Source organism: Cryptomeria japonica, chromosome 9 (assembly GCF_030272615.1).
Source record: "Cryptomeria japonica chromosome 9, Sugi_1.0, whole genome shotgun sequence".
NCBI lineage: Eukaryota > Viridiplantae > Streptophyta > Pinopsida > Cupressales > Cupressaceae > Cryptomeria > Cryptomeria japonica.
In genome coordinates, this window is record NC_081413.1 from 685426846 (window position 1) to 685446531 (window position 19686).

At 38.2% G+C, this 19686-nt stretch overlaps 1 protein-coding gene across 2 annotated transcripts in view; it reads right to left on the bottom strand.

Moving 5' to 3' along the window:
• LOC131073961 (nuclear cap-binding protein subunit 1) overlaps positions 1 to 19686 on the bottom strand; it is a 209680-nt gene that overhangs the window by 73802 nt on the left and 116192 nt on the right. For both annotated transcript variants that reach the window (XM_058010492.2, XM_058010493.2), the window contains exons 7-8: positions 5118 to 5294; positions 4352 to 4480 (exon numbers count right to left, since the gene is read on the bottom strand). In XM_058010492.2, coding sequence (XP_057866475.2) covers positions 4352 to 4480; positions 5118 to 5294 — 306 coding nt within the window. The remainder of the gene's footprint in view (positions 1 to 4351; positions 4481 to 5117; positions 5295 to 19686) is intronic.

Sequence of the window (19686 nt, forward strand, 5' to 3'; positions counted from 1 at the left end):
AGACCTCAACACTTATTTTATGTGATTAAAAGAGATGACAGATTGACATTAAATTCTCTCACAAAATCAATCTATTTTTCATGTAAGCTCCAATACATTATATTATTATAAGTGATTAAATAAAGCATTGGCTCCAAAAAGGCTCCTTCAACAAGCAAGAAACCATATCTTTTTTTAATCAATTAACTACTTACCATCTGAACAAATATGCACATTGTATGATGTCTTCACTTTCTAACAAGCTACGAATGGTAAGCTGAATACGTTATATTTGCCTGCACACAGGCATGTCTGTTCATACCCACTTCATGCTTATATATCACTATATTGATTTTCATTTGCATTTAAATATTAAAGTGGGTTTAATAATGATATGAGTAAAAATTGTGAAATGTAAGTAACAGAGTTTTGGTGGCTATGTAAATTTGATTCAAGAATTGATGCTCAAAAATTTAGAATGAATTTCTGTACCGTTTTAACCAATGCCTTCAGAATTTTATACTTGTGGTTTATCTGTAAATTAGGTGTTTGGTTTTTGGTACGAGAAAATTTGACATTGTGATATTTCGCTTTCAAGGCCATTTCTTGATTGACACAAACCTTTGAGTAAATACAGGTTATTTTACTTACCACATTTTCCTATTTCAAGGATCTACCATCCCTTAATCCCAATTGCACTAAGCAAAAAAATATAAATTTAAATGATAAATATATGCAGCACCTTTCCTTTCAAACGCAAAAATACAAAACCTTTAAAATTTAAAATAGGTCAGTGCTCCATCTCACCAAATGCATGGGTAACTAGCCACTACATGCTCCTGGTACAGAGGAACAAATATTGGTTAAATAGCTCACTCCAAACCAAAACCACAGAAGTATTAACAGCAACAATAGAAACCCTCCCATAATGTTGAGAAGGGAGAAGCATGACATGTCCACTAAAACTATGTCACCATGTAGTGCACGAAAGAGAAAAAACATCCGAAACACCCACAAAATAGTACCTGCAACTAAAAAAGGGTGTGCAAACCAAGGCGCACACACATGGGATAAGAATCACTAGGATTCATTTAAAAAGATCTTATGACAAACTAAGCCACTACAAACCACCCCATGGCACTTTATAATACAATGCATGTACATAATAGGCACAACAAGATGTGAGAAATCCCCAAAAGCAGACACAACAATGGCATTTTATCTCAGTGTCTATAAATAAAAAAAGTACAAACAAAAGATGCTCAAAAAGGACAAAATGTTGGAATTACATGTAGAACAGCCCAAAAGAAATCATCCCATGCAAACAAAAAGTTTCCAGGAGCCAAAACAATCAAGTAATCATCCAAAATGTGAATATACAAACAAGTGAATAGAACGTAGCTGGGAAAAAATCTGGAAACATTGCATCGATGACTGTGAAGAGCTTTGAGAGACCTTCCCAATGCTACAAGAATCACAAAAAAAAGAGAAATTTGCAAATAGATACCAACTTGAGAGTGAAAACAGAATATCTGACTTCGACAAGTGATAAAATGCACCAACAGCAAAATCTCAAAAAAAACATCGGCACCACTGGAAAGAGAACGAAACAAACATTTCGACGATCTCTCATTCACGAATATCTGACACCATATGCTCAAGTTATGGAAAAAGGAAAAAAAATGCCTCCCCCATTTGCAGATTGAGGGGACTAGGGGCCAAGTGCACTGCAGATGGAAAAATGACCTCTTCATTGAAATAACAATGCAAGGTGAAAAAAATTGATTGTCGGGAAAAAATTCCACCTTGCTGAAAAAGATCTTGGTCCTCAGAAAAAAAAATCTGAATTGCTGTAAAAAGAATCTGATTGCCTAAAAATGACATTTGTCGAAGAACATGCAAACGTTGGAAACAAAACACTCCAAAATAACCGAAGTGTCCATGAAAAGACTCGTGCATGTGCAAGAAAGAGCACAGGCATATGCAAAAACAGAGCCAACCAAACATGAAAAACTCTGACAAGCATGCAAATTGGCAAGCTCCAGAAACTGGATCAAATGCCCAAAAAAGCATGGTGGTAAAAAATCCCATGTGAGAAGAAAGCCAATTGTCGGTATTAAGGGGGACGTCGGACAAATAAAGAAATCCACTGCCAAGACAACCAACTGCATGTGAAGAATATGTTGCGGGGGCTTTGCAAAAAAGAACAATCTACCGACAATAAAGCTGCAAAAGAAGGTAAAAGCAGTCATGCATGTGAATTTAGCATCGAGAGATCACAAAACAATTGTCAGCAATAGAAATAAGTCAAATGAATATTGATGAAATCTTGCCACCCAAAAACTCAAAGAGAGCCAGCTACATGTGCCAAAATACACACTTGGAAACTACGATCCTTTGAAATATCAGGTAAATTGGTTCACCAAATAAATAAAGAAGCTACTGATGGTGACGAAGTTCGCCATGAAAAAACACCAGTGCAAACCATATAAAAATCACCATAAAAGAATCACTAAGTCTGTTGGAAAACACAAAATCGCCAGAAAAGAATCATTAAGTCTATCAGAAAACACAAAATCGCCAGAAAACATTAATAAAGTTGTTGGCTAGACTTCGACTAACCAAAAAGGACTCCTGGTCCAATCTGTGAAAAAACTTCCTTTCAATAACCTCCATGGCTAGCCAAAGAACATTGCTAAATAAAAAGTGTCAGTTGAGCATGCATAAAAGGAAGTCATAGATGGAAACCCTTGCCAGTTTTGATTGAATTTGTCCCTACAAGATAACACAGGCACCGTCGAAAAAACTAGGAAACGACTGCGATCAAATTTAGTGTCCGGAAAAACCAATTTGCATGAGTCCAAAAAAAAAAAGCCACAAATGCTGTTGGATGAAATGAAAGGAGTCACCAGCTAATAAAAATGTCCGCCTATGCATGAAAAATGGCTCACATGCAGTGTGAAACAGCTGAAGATAAGAGGACCAGATGAGATTAAGCCACTGAGGATGTTTGAGACCAGTGTAGATCTAAGTAAAATCAGCCAGAAAAGTCACTGTAATATTTGAAACGGCGCTAAAATACAAATCCAAGTAGATGTTGAACCTCACCAAAAAGAAGGAAAAATCCACCAAAAAAAACAGCATGTGAATGAGAATATAATTGCACATGTCGAAAATTTGAGAAAACGTCAATTGTTGAAAAAGATGCTTGTAAATGTGCCAACTTCCATCGAAAAGTGGGTCGAAGGATGGAAAACAAAACTCAACGCCTCAAGTTGAAGTCGTAAGGAGATGGCCCGCAATACCAAAAGGCGCCACTTGGAATAATCATGGACCGGCTAAAGATAAACAGAAGGTAACCATGAAATAAGAAATATTCTGCCGATGTAAAAGCTCACCCACTGTTTAGAGAGCCCATCGCCCAACAAAATTGTGGGAAGAGTGCCTTATGCATGCAATAAAAATTGGGCGGAAATCAAAGAGCTAGAGTCACCAATGAGTACAATAAATACTGCTGACCTAAAGATTTTCTGATTTTACTCATCATGTGATTCCAAATTTCCAGTATTGATAACTATAAGTAGGATCTAGCACGTCTCCAACTAAAATAGTTCTAAGAAGCTCAACATGTAGGATGATACATATGTATAGGGATCCCAAGGTATGATGATATTACGAAGTAATATTCGTATTGGGACAAACAAAAACAAGGGTCCATAACTAGCTCACTTGCAGGATAATTTTAAGAGCTGGAAAATTTCAAAGGTGAATATGCAGCGTGCTAGACTTGCAAACATTGAAAAAATAGCAGACATTTTGTTGTTATAGTGCATAAGTAGCTAGCTATATTTGCAAAGATTCATGAAATGGAGGACAGATTTGTCACTACAGTTTATGACATAAACAAAAACAAAGATGACAAGCAGGCCACAAAACAGGACTTGGGAAACCTGGCAGAGCAATTCCCTCAATCTGGCCCTCAAAAATTGATTTCTCTAGGTCTTATGCTAGCCCTCGGATATTTCTGTGTTTTATTTCCTAAACATCTATAATGTTTTCTTCAATTAAACAGACAATGGGATTTTCTGTTTAAACTAGGTCTATACCCGTTTACAGAATTATCTTTATGTAAGCCGTTTGCAAAGCTTATATAATCCATAAATTCAAATATGTGGTCAGATTTTGGCATATGTTATATGAAATTTGCAGCCATTGACCTATCTTAAGAGCATAAAAGTTGGCTAAATTATAGAGTACGTCTGCAATGTACTGAGATATTTACTCCACTATAATAATAATTTAGTGTTAAAATTTAACAAGCAAATTCTCAGAAAGGTTCCATACTAAGATCACTTAATTCATTTTCACATACCTGTCCTCCATCCTTGTTATCATCTGCTGGTGTTTCAAACGGCAGAAAGGCGGGCTCAAAAATGTGTTTCCTAATACTTAGATAAGCTTCAATTTCAGTCATAACTCTATCAAGGTCATCTGGTACACGCTGCAATTGCAATCCCATTAGAACATATATTAATATGCGAGATAGTTCGCACTGGAAATGAAGTTTTGAGATGCCAATTATTAAAGCAGTAACAAATATGACAAATTTCATTAAAAAGATAATGACTGAAATAACATTACAGAAAGTAGATGACTAATTGTGTAATCAAAAACATGAGATTCATTCTAAATATTAAATATATTAAGAGACTGAAATAAGGTATATACTGTAGAAAACCACATTAACTACGATTTCAACAACATAGACAAACAATTTCATGGATGTAATTCCTAAATGCCTAATTATTTTCAATATGTGCTGCTATCAGTACTGAAAAGTTTTCCAGATGTTAAATGTGCATCCACAATTCACATTTAATTGAATGTGCACAATAACTTTCAACTGGTATAAACTTTCATTGCATGAATCAAGAACTGCTCAATGACTTGTAGAAGAATGATTTAAGATGCCTCAGCTATTACAGATGGAGATGAGCCAGACGAAAATGGTTGGTAACATTAAAAAACAACGCTCACTCCATATGAGTGTCTCATGAAACAAGTAGCAATTAATTTTCGGAACTAGAAAGCACATATAATCAACTTACATGTATCTTCAATAAAATCATAAAAAATACCTCAGCTAGCTCCAGCCCGCCCCATGGAAGGCAACCCAAAATGCAAAATATATAGAAATCAGCACGTGCTTGCCAAGCAAGGTTTCCTCTTTCTTCATCTACAGTGGTAGTTGCTGATGACAGAAGTGTCTCAAAAACTTCTATCACAGAACTAGGAGGAATGACATTGCTGCACATCTAAAAAAAAGATATTCATTGAGATGGGCAATGCACATTTGGAAAATATATTCATATAGACGGTCTATAAATCTCAAATTACCATATTAAGAAACTAAAGTATGCATGTATTCCAGTATGTGGTAGAGAATCGCATGATAGACAAATAAAATGGAATGTAAAGAGACAAGATTTATCAACTTTGTAGAATGGCAATAGCTGGTTTAAAAACATTTAACATCAGAAATTAATGTAGTGTTAACCTAGTATAGTTCAGACCTGAAAATAGCATATTCCTGTCTCTTTAATTCTGCCATTCTTACAGAGTGATATCACTCAATATGTCAAGTGACAAACAACGAAAAAAGAAATACTCATCAACAATGAGAAACAGTAATGCATAAAAGTTAAAGAAGTTAAATGTTACTGTTAAACCATTAAATTATTTATCAAGCAGAAAAAGCTAGTTATGCTATTCAAGATATTATAATTCACATACTATTTTGCTAAAGTATTATCAAAGATTGCATCTTCAGTGTCAACCTTATACTCATATTTGTTAGGATTTATGATCCTCACATGTAATCTTGAAAAATATGCAGAATTCGATCAAAAATATACTCAATAATCACGAATGAATGAACCCTTAATGAAAATATGCAGAATACAATAAAAAATATACTAAATAATCACAAATGAACAAGCCTTTTAGGTAGAGTAACACTGTAAATTGTTCCTTATGGAGGAAGCCACTCCACACCTATAGCACAAATGAGATTCCAACATATACAATACTCTCCACATGACTTCTCTTGCCTGAGCACAACAATATATAACATTCAACCACTTATAACTACCACTTAACCATATGTAAAGGATAAACCCTTTTATTCCAATTAATTAGTAATCCTGAGATTCCTTTGTTGTGCACTTTCCACCTTGTGTCATTGGTCTTCTGATAGTTGTAAGTGTTGGTGTTGGAAATAAGCCACACCCGGACCGACGATGGACTGGTCCAAGAGGGGCCAGTAGCTCAGTGGTAGAGCACTCCAGCAACGTATGGAAGGTCCTAGGTTCGAATCCTAACTGGTCCATGTCTCAACATGGTATCAGAGCCAGGTCCAGGCCAAGGGCCTGTTGACGTGTATTTTGTACACAATCAAACACAGAATAAAATACCCAAAGGTACCTTATCCTCTCTTGAATAAAGCCTCTGATTGCTGAAGATGTCGCAAAAAAGGATCAATCAGGATGACTCCAAGGTTCTTCGATGTAGGGTCTCTACGTGTGGATAAGCACATAGTCGTTGTGAATGCTATTTCATCAAGGGGCCTTACGTTTCCGAATTGTAGGAACAGAATTTCCTAAAACTAACAAGTTCTCAAAAAATCAAAAGGTAGGGTTTGCAAGAGATGAATTCTAATCTAATCCTAAGAATGACTTAATGTAGGCTAGACTTGGTAAGACTCTACCAATTTCAGTATTGCCAAGGAATAACAACTCTACTGAAATTGATGCGATCTTCTAAGGTGACTAATGATTTTTCAATTCATCAAGAATCATAAACACTACCATGAAGGTACATATCAATAGTTCAATAATGATTGAAGATTTAAGCAATCCAAATGTCTCCAGTTGACCACACAAGGCGTCCTTACAATCAACAAGAAGCTAGTGGTTTGGAACGTGAATCTCACCAAAGATCAAGCTCAACACTTAGTCCTTCAAATTTAAATACTACTTCGACCAAAAATGATTCAAGAAAGTAAGCAACCATGAGAGTAGCCACAAGAATTGCAATAAAACACCATAACTTCAATATTTTATTGATCTCAAAGCCAAAATAGACAATAATTGCTTGAAATTCTCTCTTCAATGCTCAATCTTGCTACAAAATAACTTCTAACTATCTGACTCTAATATCTATTTCTCCTTTTTAATCTCTAATGACAAAATAAAAATGAGTGAGGGTATATATAGCATCCTCAATTACAATGAACGGCCCAGATCAAAAGAAGATCAACGGCTGAGATTCTGTCACCTAAACCCTAATTAGGGTTTATTACAAAAAGTCCCCCTTTTATTGAACAATATTAAATGCATAGCCAAATATTTAATTGGCACAAAAATCTAGGAAACATAGACCAATGATAATTAAGGTGCCACATCATCTACAACAACCTCTCTTCTAGAACCTTGTTCCCTTTCCAATGCTCTTTCTTAGCATATGCAATGAATCTGGACACAATTCCTTCAATCTCAGCAATAGGAATCTCGGGAAGATTCCTCATTCGTTCCTCCAAGTGGATAACTTGATCGAAGGCCTTGAGAAGAGCCGCATCCCATCCAGGTTCGAGTTCTTTGGCTTTCTCAATCAGGAGCATAGTAGCGAACATTTGATCCCTTTGTTCATCTGTGATAACATTCTCATCTTTGCAAAAGATGACCTTGACCTTTTCTTCCAACTCTTGAAGATCCACATCTGTCTCATCTTCAATCCTCCTGCCAAGAATAGAACATAACACCCCAAACACCTTGTCCTGAATTGGATGGATGACCTCTTCAACTTGATTGCATTTGGTGCTGATGTCTTCGAAAAGAACTTCCTTCATCTGGAGTAGAGTTGACCACTGGAGTAAATTATGAGCTCCTCCATCCATTATCTTTTCTTGTGCTAGGATCTTCCTTGGTGTTTGCCTGATTACTTGTAGAACAGGAATGATAACATCTCTAGTGTGGGCAAAGGCAGCCACTGTTATCATTAGGTTGTGGATGATCTCAAGGACCTGGATAGCTCGATGGATGGTCTGCATCATTCTTGTTGCGAATTCAACGGCTACTGTATGGGATTTGTCAATCCAAGAGCTCATAAGCTGAACCAAGCCCTTGACTCTCTCTGCCTCGCCAACTAATTCAAGGGGAAGTGCTTGCACGGGAGACACTGCGGGATCCTAACGTCCCAAAGGCTGATTGAGATGACTAAAGTAGCCTCTCCAAACACCGACCTCTCTCTCAAGCTTTCTATTCTTTTCCATCTCTTCCTTAAGCTTGTCTTTAAGTGCCTCAAATGAATCGGTTGCCTCATCCAGTGTCTGCTCAGCGGTGAGTGGACCAAGTTCAAAGGTTTCTACATCATACTCTTCTGCAAGGATTTCACCTTCATACTTGTCCACTGCTGGTGTAGCTATCTGCAACTTCTTGGACCCTGTCTCATCTCTGATCATCTTGGACATCTTGGTGGCCTTCCTCTTCTCTGTTACTCCCTGAGAATTTCCTACAAGGCTCTCTAAGTCAATCACATTATCTTCATCCTCGATCACAATCACCCTTGTTAGTCTCTCCTTCAACCAATCTGGAATGGCAGATCTTGTCTCCCTAACTTGTATCTCTTTAGGCAATGGTTCTTCTTCTCAGAGAGGAGATGTCACTTCATCATCATTCTTGTCTTCATGTAGCTCATTGACTTGGGGAGATTGACTTGATGAATGTTGAGATGCCTGCCCTTCTTCGTGTTTATCATTCTGCACCATTGATTCCATAGATTCCTCGACTTCAGGTACCCTCTTCTCTTGTCCTACAACCTGACTCGTCCTTTTTTCATGTCGAGAAGATGTACCGGACGAGCGATCTCGATTGGCCTCTTGCTTCTTCTTGGAGGGTTCCCTTTTCTCAAGTCTTTCTTTCCTCTTCGCGCCTCTAGGATGAGGATTGCCTTCACTTGCGCTTCTGGGATGAGGATTGCCTTCGCTTGCACTTCTAGGATGAGGATTGCCTTCACTTACGCTTGCTCCTCCTTCTCCTGGCCTTTCCTCCAAAGTATAAGTTATTGGCACGTTCCGATCTCTCAACTTTTGATGTTGTATATCTACCCATTTGCGAGTATATGACAAAACTGGAGCCATCAAAGCTTTTAAGTCCAAAACCTCAGGCTCGTTCCAATCTATCCTCACTGCTTTGTCTTCTCGATCATAAGATGATTGAAGATGTCTGCCACTGTCCTGAGCTTGATCGGCCACTCTGTAAACTTTGCATTTCCTGATGAAATCTAAAGGCAATCTGGAATGCATCTTTCTTTTTACTTCTAGATCACTTGAGAGATTCATCCAAAAGTCTTCTACCTGACATTCGTGCCTGTACTTTCTACCAATTGTCTCTTCTATATACCCATAAGGATCAAAATTCTCCCTCAAGGCAAAGAATGAAAATGAATATAAGGCCAACTCCCTTTCTGCATCGTCCAAGGCTAGAGCATTAGGACATACCTCAACTGAATTCCCTAGTATGATAGGCACAGGAATTCCATTTCCATGCCTGTGTCTGAATGCCTTTGCATAAGCCGCCAACTGCCTAGTCACTTCAAGTAGCACTATCCTATCTGTCGGGTATCTTGGCAACATATAGGTAGGTGAAGGACACCCATGAACTCTAATATATGTAAACTTTTGGAATTGGATGAACCAAGCACCATACCTCTTTACAAGCTCTTGTGCATCTTGAGATAACCGATTGTGAATCCCACCTTGCAATATCCTGGTGATATTCATCGTAAAGGTATCATTGACTAACTTGTAGTCACTTCCTAGTGGGTGATGCAAATGAACATAAGATTCACAAACTCTGACTTCTCCGAGTCCTCTTCCGATCACTCCTCTGTGAGGTAGTCCTGCATATTCGAAACTCCTGATCAAGGCATATATGATGTATGAACTCATGTGGAAGGACTTGGTAGCCTTCAGTCTCCTTAACTGCACGTCCAAGCAATGGCTAATAATTCTAGCCCAATGAATCGTTCCCTTTCCTTGAACTACCACTTGGATGAAGTAGAACATCCACTTCTCAAAATAAAAGGCCTGAGGAGCCCCTATACCTCGATTGAGCAAAGTTATCGAATCTCTGTACTCCTCCTGGAAGTCGATCCTATGTGGTGTGTTGGAAATCTTGCTCAGGCGAGGACGACTTTTGAGTAACCAATTCTTATTGATGATGCTCAAGCAAGTGTCTGGATCATCTTCATACATGGACCTAGCTCCTTCTAAGCTTTTGTAAATCATATCTTTATGTTCTGGAAGATGGAGAGCCTCACTTATAGCCTCTTCCGAAAGGTAAGCCAAAGTGTTCCCTTCCTTGGACACTATTGATCTTGATTGTGGGTCATAATGGCGGGCACACTCGATCATCAGCTCATGGCACTGGACTGCCGGAGGGAAACCGGCTGCCTTGATGATGCCACTTTCAATTATTCTCTTTGCGACAGATGATGGCTTTCCAATGTAAGGGACCTCTCAAAACTTCTTCACACTGAAGTTTCCCAAGTTGGTATCTCCAATGTTGCTCCACTTTGACACGATCTTGGTCTCCAATTCTTCATTCCTCTAATCTTCCTTCATGAGAGTTGGACAACTAGTGGACGCTCCTGCTTTTGGGGTCGCCATCTTGTCACCTACACAACACTTCATAATGAGCAATATATTTTGCAACGTAGGAATATAGAGTAGAAAGGAAGATTTAAGCTTTTAATTAGGAAACTTCATGATAAATCTTTAAGTTATCATTTCCTAATTTAACTACGCAATTTTCAAAAACTTGAAGTTCAAAATTCAAAATTTCAACATTGGGACAAGGATGATCTCGCCATACCTCCACTTGAGAATTGATTCTAAGAAATGATGCAAAAATAGGAGAATTTGCTAGGCGAAAGATATATCAAAGTCCTCCCTTTAGCAAAATGTACTTCCTCTAGTCCTCACGAGCATCAATTCCACCACCTCTAGCCTCCAACAAAGTTCGCTCCAACTAGACCAGATTTCGCACTTCTTCCTTGCTTCTCCAAATCGCGCTTGATACAATGAATGAATGATTGATTAAAATCGCTCAACACACCCCTATTATATAGGCGCTCACCACTTCATTTTCCCATAGGCCGACTTGGTGAAAATAGGCCAAAATAAACAAAAAAATTAATAAAAGAAGAAGGCCGACTTAATTAAGCAATGAAAATGATACCTCAAGCGCTCTCTTTTTAAATTTTAATTTAATAATAATTAATTTCGAATGCCTTCATAATAAAAGAGAAGAAAAAAAAAAAAAAAAACGATTTTCAAAGGCTCAAAATCAATTATTAAATGCTATGCGCTTTTATTAAATGCCAATTTAATTGAAATTTTTAAAATATTTTGAAGTTTTTAGCGAATTTGGCATCTAATGCGATTGGGAGGATATTGGCGCCCAAGCATGGTAAAACAATGAATGTTAATAACCTCGCTCTGGTCCCTTGGAGAGGGACAGGAGCGCTCTTTCATTTTAAGCCTCGCATTCCTTGCTTTCATGTTCAAAATCTCATCCTTGGCGTCCAAAATGGCATTTTCATACGGAACTTTGAGTTTAATTTACTCGATCTTTAGGAGGAGCGTACCTTAGGACATTTTCGCCCTGGTCCCTTGGTGAGGGACAGGAGCGATTTTTGTCTTTTGTCCTTGATCTTTATCTTCCAAATTGCCAATTCATGTTGTGGGGTAAGCAATGATCTCCTTCGCCCATTCTATGCATGCTTAACTCATTTCTTCAAGGCAAAATAGACTCTCCTAAGATTTTCGCCCTGGTCCTCCAGTGAAGGACAGGAGCGATTTTTGTCCTTGAGCCTAGGATTGTCGATTTTTTGGAAGCAATTCCTTGTTCACCATTTTTTTAAAAGACATTTCTCATCTTGCACCACCTTGTCTTGGCGTGGTTTTGGAGGGAAATTATTGGTTTTATAAAAATCGCCCTGGTCCTCCAGTGAAGGACAGGAGCGCCTTCTAATTCATTACACAAACTCTTGACCTCATCAACCTCCAATTACCCTCAAGGCATAAAACATCATTCCCCACTCCTTCTTGAGCCCTGGAAACAAGAGATAGCATTTCAAAATGTTAGGCAAATAGGCATATTTGGAGATTTCGCCCTGGTCCTCCAGTGAAGGACAGGAGCGCCTTTAGCCAATTGTCGTCAAAGTTTGTGGTCCTTGCAACTCCATTTCACTCCGAAGCACTTCAAATATCATTCCAAACTTGTGCCTTGGCCTAGGTTCGTCCCAATTTGGAGAGAAGAGATAGTCCTTTAGGTTTTTCGCCCTAGTCCCCTGGAGAGGGACAGGAGCGGTTTTGCAATTATGAACTTACCTGTGCTTTGCTAGCCTTCGAAATTATCTTCAATGGACCAATTACGCCCTCTTTTATTCATTTCAAACACGAAACTTGCCTTACCTTTGCAAGAAATTTGCCTTGTTAGAAAATCACTCTGGTTCTTTGGTGAGGTACAAGAGCGCCTATTGTCTTTTGGGTTGATTCCCTCCTTTGTGGCCCACTCAAGTTATATTCAACGGACAGAACACACTTCCCTTGGCCTCTTCAAATCGTAAAATCACTTTAATTTTGCAAGGATAATGCAAATTTTGAAATTCAAGCTCCGGTCCTTCAGTGAGGGACAGGGGCGAATTTTGCCCTCTAGGCCAAATCGTTTCACTTTTCATCTCGAAAATCCTTTGCTAGGGAAGATATCATCCTCTTACAAGCCATGAACGAGAGCTCAAGTCCGAGAAAGGTCCAAAAAGGTATGTATAAAGAAAATTGCTCTGGTCCTTCAGGGAAGGACAGGGGCGAATTCTTCTTAAACCTTCAAATTTTATCATTTTCAAGTCTCCAAAATCCTTAAAATCATCAAGTCATGTTGAATTATCTCCCCTGTAGACCCTGCACAAAACAAATTAAAAAAGTCAGAGACCAAAATGCACTAAAAAACATTTTCACCTAGGTCCCTGGGAGAGGGACAGGAGCGATTTCACCTTTCTAAGCTAAAATATCCACAATTTAGATCTTCAATCATTTCCCAAGGCAGGGTTAGGTCATCTTCAAGGCCGGGAACCAGTTAGCAAGCCTTCCCAAGACAAGAAATTGCACTTAGAATGAAATTCGCCCTGGGCCTCCAGTGAAGGACAAGATGCCTTTTCTGTTTCAGGCATCATCTCGCCTCCAAAATTTGATCAAAATTCGCCTAGGCAAGAATATACAATTCCATCTTCAAAATGCTAACACTTAGACAAAATTTGAATTTTCCCTCAAAAAACCCTGACTAGACCTAACCTGAGACATATCTGACTTCCTAACAGACTCATCTTATTTCAAAAAAAACGAAATCTTCGAGAGGATGCGTAATAAATTTCAAAATTTGACTGGACTCGACATGAAAATATCCAAAAGAAACCCCTGGGGCTTAGCCCTAGCTCAGACAACTCACTCACTCACTCAAAACCCTAAAAGCAGAGAGAAGAACAAGCAAAACAAAAGCAAAAAGAGGGGGGCCCCCATTTTAATGGGGCGATGTGTGAAATGGTCATAACAGGGCCCCAAGCACACGAGAGGTGTGGCTTAAGGGGGGGTGTTGGTGTTGGAAATAAGCCACACCCGGACTGGCGATGGACTGGTCCAAGAGGGGCCAGTAGCTCAATGGTAGAGCACTCCAGCAACGTATGGAAGGTCCTAGGTTCGAGTCCTAGTTGGTCCATGTCTCAACAGTAAGTAGTCCTTGAAGAGGGAGTTACAAGTTAGACTATAACTAGCACTTTTATTGGCTACAGATAGCCATTGTAAGAGACATGTAACAGGTATTATCACACTCACATGAATGACTTGACAGTTACACTCATAGATGGCACACTCGCAGAGTACTCGGCGAGTTTCAAAAACTCGTCGAGTTTTTGAGCTCTACGAGTTTTTATGACTTTAACTCGCAGCAAAAACTCGCCGAGTAATCGCCGAGTTTTTCGCAAAAACTCAGCTAGACTAAAAAAAGAGGCCCAAACATGTCAAAAAATTATCATTTTTTGTTTTTTCAGGTTAATTTCATTCTCTTCATCAAAATATACACATGAAATATAACATTTAAGTATAAGTGGCATTTCAATATGTCTTTTTCCTTTCTTATACTTTATAACACCCGACGCCTTTATAAAATAATAAAAGTATTTTTGGCCTCATGGGGCACTGCCCCTCGACCCCGCCCTGTATCGCGACAGGGAGCGCGCAAGGGGCGCTGCCCCCAAACCCCCGTCGAAAAATATAGGGGGAAACTGCGCTAATGGAAGTAGGGAAAATTTAACCTCCGAGTCTAATTAGGCTCCATATAACAACATAATTAGCATTGAAGAAATCTTGTTATTATACATTTTAGAGTTGAAAGTTTGAAATTATCAGTATGAATGATGAAATTTCAAATATTGCACGTTTGTAGATCACCAAGATCTAGACCTATCTCTCTACCCCTCTTTTTCTCACCCTCAGAACTGGGAAGAGGAAGAGGAATAGTAAACAGTTTTAGCTAGAGCTGGGAAGAGGAAGTTGTAATTGTAATTTGTAATGATGTATTTACTTTTGGTTTTACAAAAACTATTTACTATTTTGCTTCCAGCCATCAGCATTCCTCATGAGGATGCGATTTTGTAGACACTTTGCATTTAAATATATCTAGAATCAGCTTGTTTCTTTTGTGTTATCATTTATTGACTCATTGGATGCATCTTCTCATTAAATTTTGCAAAAAAAATGTATTTTTTATTGAAATTAAGCGTGTTTTTACGTTGCCGAGTTTTTCCGAGTTTTTCTCGAGTTTTTGCCGAGTTTTTTTCTCAAGGGCTTGGCGAGTCGAGCCGAGTCGCGAGTAGTCCAACTATGGACTTGCACTTGATTCCCTTCATAAACGTAATGTCCATTTATGTTATTCTTTAGGAACGTAAGGAACAACTGACTTACAAATCAATTGCAAGAGACTTCTTCCCAATCAAAATTCTAAAACACTTAGATTGATAATACTTGATACTACTCAATGCAAGAATGATAGATTATGATTCACAGTTGTTACCACTTATAATATGATGATATAAGAATAAATATCACTGCTATATCTTATTCAAGGATTAGATGTATGGAAAGATGAGCTTGATATATATATATATGATCTTGCACTTCTGCTATACAATATGATGAGTGCAATCTGAATTGTGCAATATTAAAGTATGGATAGAGTATCTCTGCTGTCACCGATATGGTTGATGATAATTGCGCAAGAATGGTCTCTGTTCTGCAATGGTGAACTTTCATCCGCTGTTCCTGATATGACAATGTAGATTACACTGCAAGTTATCTCACAATTGCTGGTAGCCTTCTCTGATATATCGATATTAATCTGCTGTGTGTCTCTTCTCAATCGTCTATGATGATGTAGATTTGCTGTTTCTGATTAACACTTCTAACGTATTCACTTATCTCCTCAATGTCGCTTATAGCGATATGGTAATTGCTGTCTGATTTGGCTCTATTGATGTGCAAAATACTTTGTATTGGTCTAATTAGACCTTTGATCTGTATATGAATGGTTGTCTGATATATGTGCTTAAGTAGCGATTCTATATGATTTTCAAATATGGATGTTTGCCTGATATAACTTATGAATTATAGCAATTCCAAATGGTGCTGTGTCTGATTTGTATCACTGGTAAATGTGCGACCAAAGCCAAGGACTACTTGCTCAAGATGAGCAAATCCACAAAGGGTGAATAAGAAATAAAAAGATGTCCGATGATGGTTTGGAATGAATATTCTTGTTTCTTTAATATTCTTCAAAGGGTTATGCATACGAATTTCTTTGTAATAAATCATACCTTCAGAAGACCTGGTAAATTGCTGACTTGTCTTAATTAAATCACACACTTTGTCATTCTTAATCACTACCTTGACAATGCATCTCCCCATAGTGTAATCGCTTTTTATCTTCTTTGATTGCTAACTCGTTCATTAGTAATGGACCAATGGTAATCTCCAATATCACTGACTTTAAACTAAGCCTCCACCTTTGTATTTGACGCCACCAAAACAAGCCTCTATCCTTATGAACTTTGATTGCACCCTTTTTATCTTCATCGTAATTGATGTTTTTGATTGATTAATTAATTATTGTCTTCCATAACAAAGCGATTATCTTATAATGTCGATTGGTTTGCTCCATGTAACTCATGTCACTTTTAATCAATCGAATTGTTTTCTCTAATTGCTGTTCTTAAAGCAGCACTGTCTTTCACTTGTCATTAGTTATTACTAGTGTAATTGCTTGTCCATACTTTTGCTTAATGGCCTTCCTTAGTTTCACGAACACTAGTCACCATTGTTCATAATCCTTTATTCACAATGCTTCCTACTTCAATGAGCTTGCTTGATAATAATCTTCGGTTTGTAATATTGTTTCAAGTCGTTCAACAAACTACTATTAGCATTTTATTGAATCTGTTTCTTCAGTCAAGAAGAACTTTGGCTCTTGTGGGAATCGACATTTGTGTCTTTGTAAATAATTAGTGGCCTTTTGCCTTTAATGATAGGGCTATTATAGTCTTTATTGAACTTCTTGAATGCTATGTTCAAATTGTTATTTCCTAACTACTAACAAGTTGAAGGTGTTCCAAGGCTGCCACCTTTGATCACAAAAGTGTTTTATTGCTTCTTATTATAAGGTTAATGATGGGGACATCACAATTAAAGGGATAAAAATCAAATTGGGAGTTGCATCTCATGTCCCCTTTATTAGAATAATATCTTTATTCAGTTAATTTAATGGTCAATATTGTAAGATATTGTAAATATTAGGAGTTTCTGATTTAGTGTCTGTTATCAATTGTTTCTTATTAGAAACATTGATCTCTTTGTAATCTATTTAATGATTGTTTGATCATTCTTTAATTCGATCAGTTTTTTACCAAATACTCTTGTATTATGGTATCAGAGCTAAGGTAAGGAAATTTTTCAAAAATTCTGTTCAGTATAATATTTTCGAAATTTTTCACAAACCCTTCTAGGGGTTCTCTATGCTTGGTTCCCGTGCAAGGGTTTGTGCATCCATTTTATTCTGAAACTCATGCAACTTTGTGGGTTCTGTGAAGAATCATGGATCTGTTTTCTCTGTTTTCCAGCTGCGATGCGAATTTTTTCACTTTGTTTTTTATTAGCGCCTGTTTTATGCAAATATCGCGAGTTTATTTTTCACGGGATTCCGTTTTTTTTTTCCCCAGTGGCATTGTTCAAAAACCCGCGACGGTTTTTATTTGTCTTCAATCCACGTCATTCTTTGGTGGGACAGTTCACGCAATTTTGGGTGGTTCTTTTGGTGGCGATTCTCTGCTTTCAACCTCGCGATTTTTATCGCTCTTATTCCACCGCCTAGGGTTTCAAATACCCTTGGTTTATGTTTGGCAACTAGTAATATTTTTTGGGTCTGCAGATTTTTTCCGCGATTTGGGTTTTCTGAAAACTCTTTTTCAAAATTTTGATATCTGGGTTTTTTCAAAAACCCTACTAGGTCTCTGTCAGAATTTTTTGGGTGCACAAAAATCCGTACATTGGGATCCATGCCTGAATTTCTTCTAGTTTTTTGCTTCCATTTTCTTGCACGCATCGCATTTAGGCGATTTCATGCATTGACAAACTCCTACCTCGATATTTGTGACTTCATTCGGTCAACCAAATTTGACCTCAATTTTCAGTAATGGCATCTCTGACAAATATTTTGCTTGAGGGGGGTCGGAAATTCAACAACAGAAACTACAATACCTAGAAACAGCGGATGCTCACAATTTTCGAGTATCGTGTTATTGATCAATTGGTTCTTGGAAAAGTCTCTCATCCTTCTACAGTCAATCCTGATCAGACCAAGTTCGATGAGCAAAATCGTGAAGCTGTCATGCTCATCAAGCTCTCAGTGACCGACGATCAGCTTCCTCAAACACCTTTCGACAAAACAGTTGCCAAGATATGGGAGCATCTCAAGACGTTGCATGAGACGTCTGATAAGAGCAGAGCCTTCTTTCTGAAAAATATGCTATTCTCTATTGTCATGGATGAGAGAAAATCCCTTCAGGATCATCTCAATCAAATAAAGGAAATTTGTGACCAGTTGGAAGCCATAGGTCGAAAAATGGAGGACATGGTTGTCATAACCTTGAAAAGTTTGCCCAAGTCCTACATTTTGTCAAAACACTCAACATCACTTCAACCGGTCTTGATCTGAAGTTCGCTAATCTCTGCACTAAACTTCTACAGCAAGATCGGTAGACGCAGCAATTCAGCAGCAACACCAGCTCATCCTCTACAGAACAAGCATTTGCAGCCAAATCCTTTCATAAGGATAAAGGCAAATCACAATCTTCTTAGTATTCTCAATAGAAACCCTCTGCTTCGTCATCAGAAGGCTCGAAGAAGAAGAGTGTTTAGTGCAATTGCTGTCATAAATATGGTCATATGAAACTTGAATGACGTAAACGCTTGACTGCACAGGCTAAGCAAAATGGTTCGCAGACGAAAGAAAATGTAGCGGAGCATGATTCAGGTGCCTCACGCCACTTCACTCATCGCTAAGATTGGTTCATTGATTTTCAGCCTTACTCAGATTCAGTTATTTTTGGAGGTGGGGAAGAGTACACCATTGTCAAAAAGGGCAATGTGTAGTTTTAGTCTAGAGTGAGGAAATTGATTTTCCTCAACATATACTATGTTCCAGGAATGGAACTCAACCTTCTCTCAGTCAACCAGATTCTGAGACATTCTCCTCGGCTTGACGTGACCTTTAGTTCACATCAATGCAATATCATTGATAGGGAGACTCAGACAACTGTTGTTGTGGGTCTTGAGGATCATGGTCTATTCAGACTAGTTGATTCTAGTGATTCTCAAGAGTTTGCAATGGCAGCCAAGTGCTCCTCTGTTAGTACACTCTGGCATCAGCGTTATGGACACTTAAATGTGCAGTATCTTGCTCAGCTTGTTCAAGAAGATCTTGTCATCGGATTGCCAGAGATTCAGGCCCAGTACCTCGGAGTTTGCGAAGCATGTCAGGCTAGCAAGCAACATCTGACTCCATTTTCGAATGGTGACTCCTAGAGAGCCTCTAAGGTACTACAACTTGTCCATGTTGATATTTGTGTACCTATGGCTCCTATGGCTACTCCTTTTGTTACTGGGTCCGGGTGTTTTCTTATTTTTGTTAAAGATTATAGAAGAAAAATGTGGGTGTATTTTCTTCATCAGAAATCAAAGGTGTTTGTTGTGTTTCAAAAGTTCAAAGCATTAGTTGAAAAAGAGTTTGATCAACATATTGTTACTCTTCGGTCTTATAATGGGGAAGAATTTTGTTCTTTTGCCTTCTCTCCCATTTCTGTGAACAACATGGCATCAAGCGCCAACTTGCTACACCTTACACCCCTCAGCAAGACAGTGTCATTGAGCGGAGAAACCGCACGATTACCGAAATGGCCCGGTCTATGCTTGAACACAAGAATGTTCCAAAGAAGTTTTGGGCTGAAGCAGTTAACACTGCAGTCTATCTTCTAAATCGGTCTCCT